The 2601-nt window shown below is 52.9% G+C and overlaps 1 protein-coding gene across 1 annotated transcript; it reads right to left on the bottom strand.

Moving 5' to 3' along the window:
* Positions 1-229: 229 nt before the first annotated feature.
* Positions 230-2296, bottom strand: CHC_T00006532001 (hypothetical protein). The gene has a single exon (XM_005718899.1). It carries the CDS (start codon positions 2294-2296, stop codon positions 230-232), a length of 2067 nt encoding a protein of 688 aa, XP_005718956.1.
* Between the last annotated feature and the right edge of the window lie 305 nt (positions 2297-2601).

The raw sequence follows: 2601 nt of genomic DNA, 5'->3' as shown, positions 1-2601 counted from the left end.
GAGGGATGCGTCCTTGGAAACGATCTGGTATGTGAATATTCATGAAAGATATGAGAGACATCAGGGCCTTACTAACACACAAGATGTTCAACATAAATACACAGTTTGTTTAACACCAATAAATACATTCACGGGCACCGCGCCCTATCGAAGGGCACGACGGTAAGCTTTCAGAGCTATCGTTTCTATCTATTATATTGTATCACGTGTACACTTCTTTGACGTTTTCTCAAGCCATTTCATCCCCGGTAGTAGGTGCGTTAGCAGCCGCTGCACTTGCCACCCCACCTAGAGAGCTGTCCTTAACAACAAATATTGCTAGCACCACAACCCCTACAACCCCAAGGCACACCAACCCGATCGTACCTCCAATATTACTTCCCTTCTCCTCCGAATCCTCGACACTCGCCGTCCTCAAGTCCAAAAGCTGTGGGCTCATCAGCATTCCGGTCCAAAGAATGTCTCTAAATCCTTGGTCTTGAAGGGCGTACACAATTCTTTGAGACATGACGTAGTCCATGTAGGACCCTGCTGCCAGATCCACAGACGCCGGTTTCATGTATGCCACCACTGCAAATATCACAGATCCTCGATACAGCTCCGCTGCTTTCGCTGTTGCCGATGGCGATGGGCTGCCCGTTTCATTCACGCTTCCAAACTCGTCGGGCTCAACAATCGTCACCAGCGAAAACTGTCCACTGTAAACAGCTGGTCCATCCTCAACTCGGGTGACGTACCATTGCCTCGCATTCGATTGCGTATTCGCGGCACTGAAATTGATAAACCTCTCCAACACCCTCTCCGTCAGCCCACAAGTATTCGTTACGTTCGGGCCGGCCACCTGAATTTGCATCGACACCCTTTGATAATTGTTTGTGTGGTTGAGCTCTCGCATGTCATGGACCAGGCCGTAATCCGCACACGGAAACAAGGGAACATATTCTTCGCTCGGCACCGGCGACCAGACTGCCACTCCCTCCGGCGTTCCCAGTATCTGCGCTTCCGGAGATGATCCTGGGTCTTCTTCGTCAGTCGCTTTCACAAGATTGGGAACGTCGACTTCAGATGACGGGGCAACGGGAGTCGGTGGGTCGGAAGATAAATCAGGCGAGTCGTCAACATCTGCAGGTCGGCTCGGAGAAACTGGTGAAGCTGAGATGGAAACCTGCGCTGCAGCTGGTGATACACTCGGTCCTATTGGGTTGAAACTCGTTGATGGAATAGATGTCCTCGTGGGTAGCATTGTGACCATACTTAACGTAGGCGTTGCTGTTATCGTGGGTAGTATGCTGTTGATACTCGAGGAAGGTATCGGTGTCTGGGTCGGTACGATTTCGGTTCCGCTTGGTAAAGGCGTAGGATTCCCGGTTGCAAGGGTTTCCGAAACACTTGAAGAAGGGATCGGTGTTTGAGTCGGTAGGTTTTCATCGAAACTTGATGAAGGCGCTGGTTTTGGTGTTGGTGTTGGTGTTGGCGTTAGTGTTGGCGTTGGTGTTGGTGTTGGTATTGGTGTTGGTGTCCTGATCGGTGGGGCTTCATTGACACTTGATGAAGGAGTAGGCGTCCGTGTCGGCGAGAAGTCGTTCACACTTGATAGGGGTGTTGGGGTCTCGGTCGGTACAATTGCAACAACGCTTGATGACGGCAGCGGTGCCCCAGTCGGTGACAGTAGTGGGCTACCAGTAAACAACGGTAGCGGAGTCCGTGATGCCTCCACAGCGCTGACACTTGTCGACTGCCTTGGTGTCTCTGGTGGCTCTCGCTGAGCAGAAGTGACGGAGACGCCGGGCGCCGAAGCCGCAGGTATAGAAATCTCAACGTTCGAAGGGCTTCCCGTCGCACCTCCAGGTGTCGAGCTCGAATCCGGATTGGGACTTGAAATCAAGCTTCTCCCCGGTACTAACGACGGTGTCGCCGACGGCACCACCTCTATGACCTTCGAAGTTGAGGAGCTCGGGCTTGTTTGTGAAATTGATTCCCCAGGTCTTCCTGACCCACGAGGTATCGCGCTGGTCGTCACCGTTTCTTCTAAAACTGTGACTGTGACGGTAGGGCTGACAAATGGCGATGCGCTGGTCGGTGCTAATGATACCAAATTGCCAGGTATCAGAGGGGTAGCTAGACCATCCAGGCCATCTAGACCATCCGATTCTTCACCGGAAGGTAGCAGATCATCGCTATATTCAACAGTCACGCTGGGAGCTGTAATCCATGGCTCTGACACAGAAGGAGACTCAAATACTCCCTCAAACCCACGCGGGCTGCGTTCTGGCATCACCTCAGGCGAAACCGTCATTTCAAAAACTTCAGGACTCACACCATTCGTGAGCTCCGCTGACGCTCCCGGACGCGGTGATCTTGGTAACGATACGCTGGCCCGAGGCTTCTCTGCCGGACTCACCGTGAGTGAAGGCCTAAAGCTGCTGCTTGGAGACAACGTCGGCAAAGGCATAGGACCGACCGGAGACACTTCCAGTTGCACCAGGCTCGACGGTTGTGGTCCTGTTGCAATGCTTGGACTTGGTCTTGGAAGTGCCGTATCCACTACAAGCTGCGATGCCAAGGCCTCACCCGAAAAAGGGGCCATGTCCGTTGGCTCGA

Source organism: Chondrus crispus, genomic scaffold (assembly GCF_000350225.1).
Source record: "Chondrus crispus Stackhouse genomic scaffold, scaffold_45, whole genome shotgun sequence".
NCBI lineage: Eukaryota > Rhodophyta > Florideophyceae > Gigartinales > Gigartinaceae > Chondrus > Chondrus crispus.
This window is presented reverse-complemented; position numbering and strand designations above follow the sequence as displayed.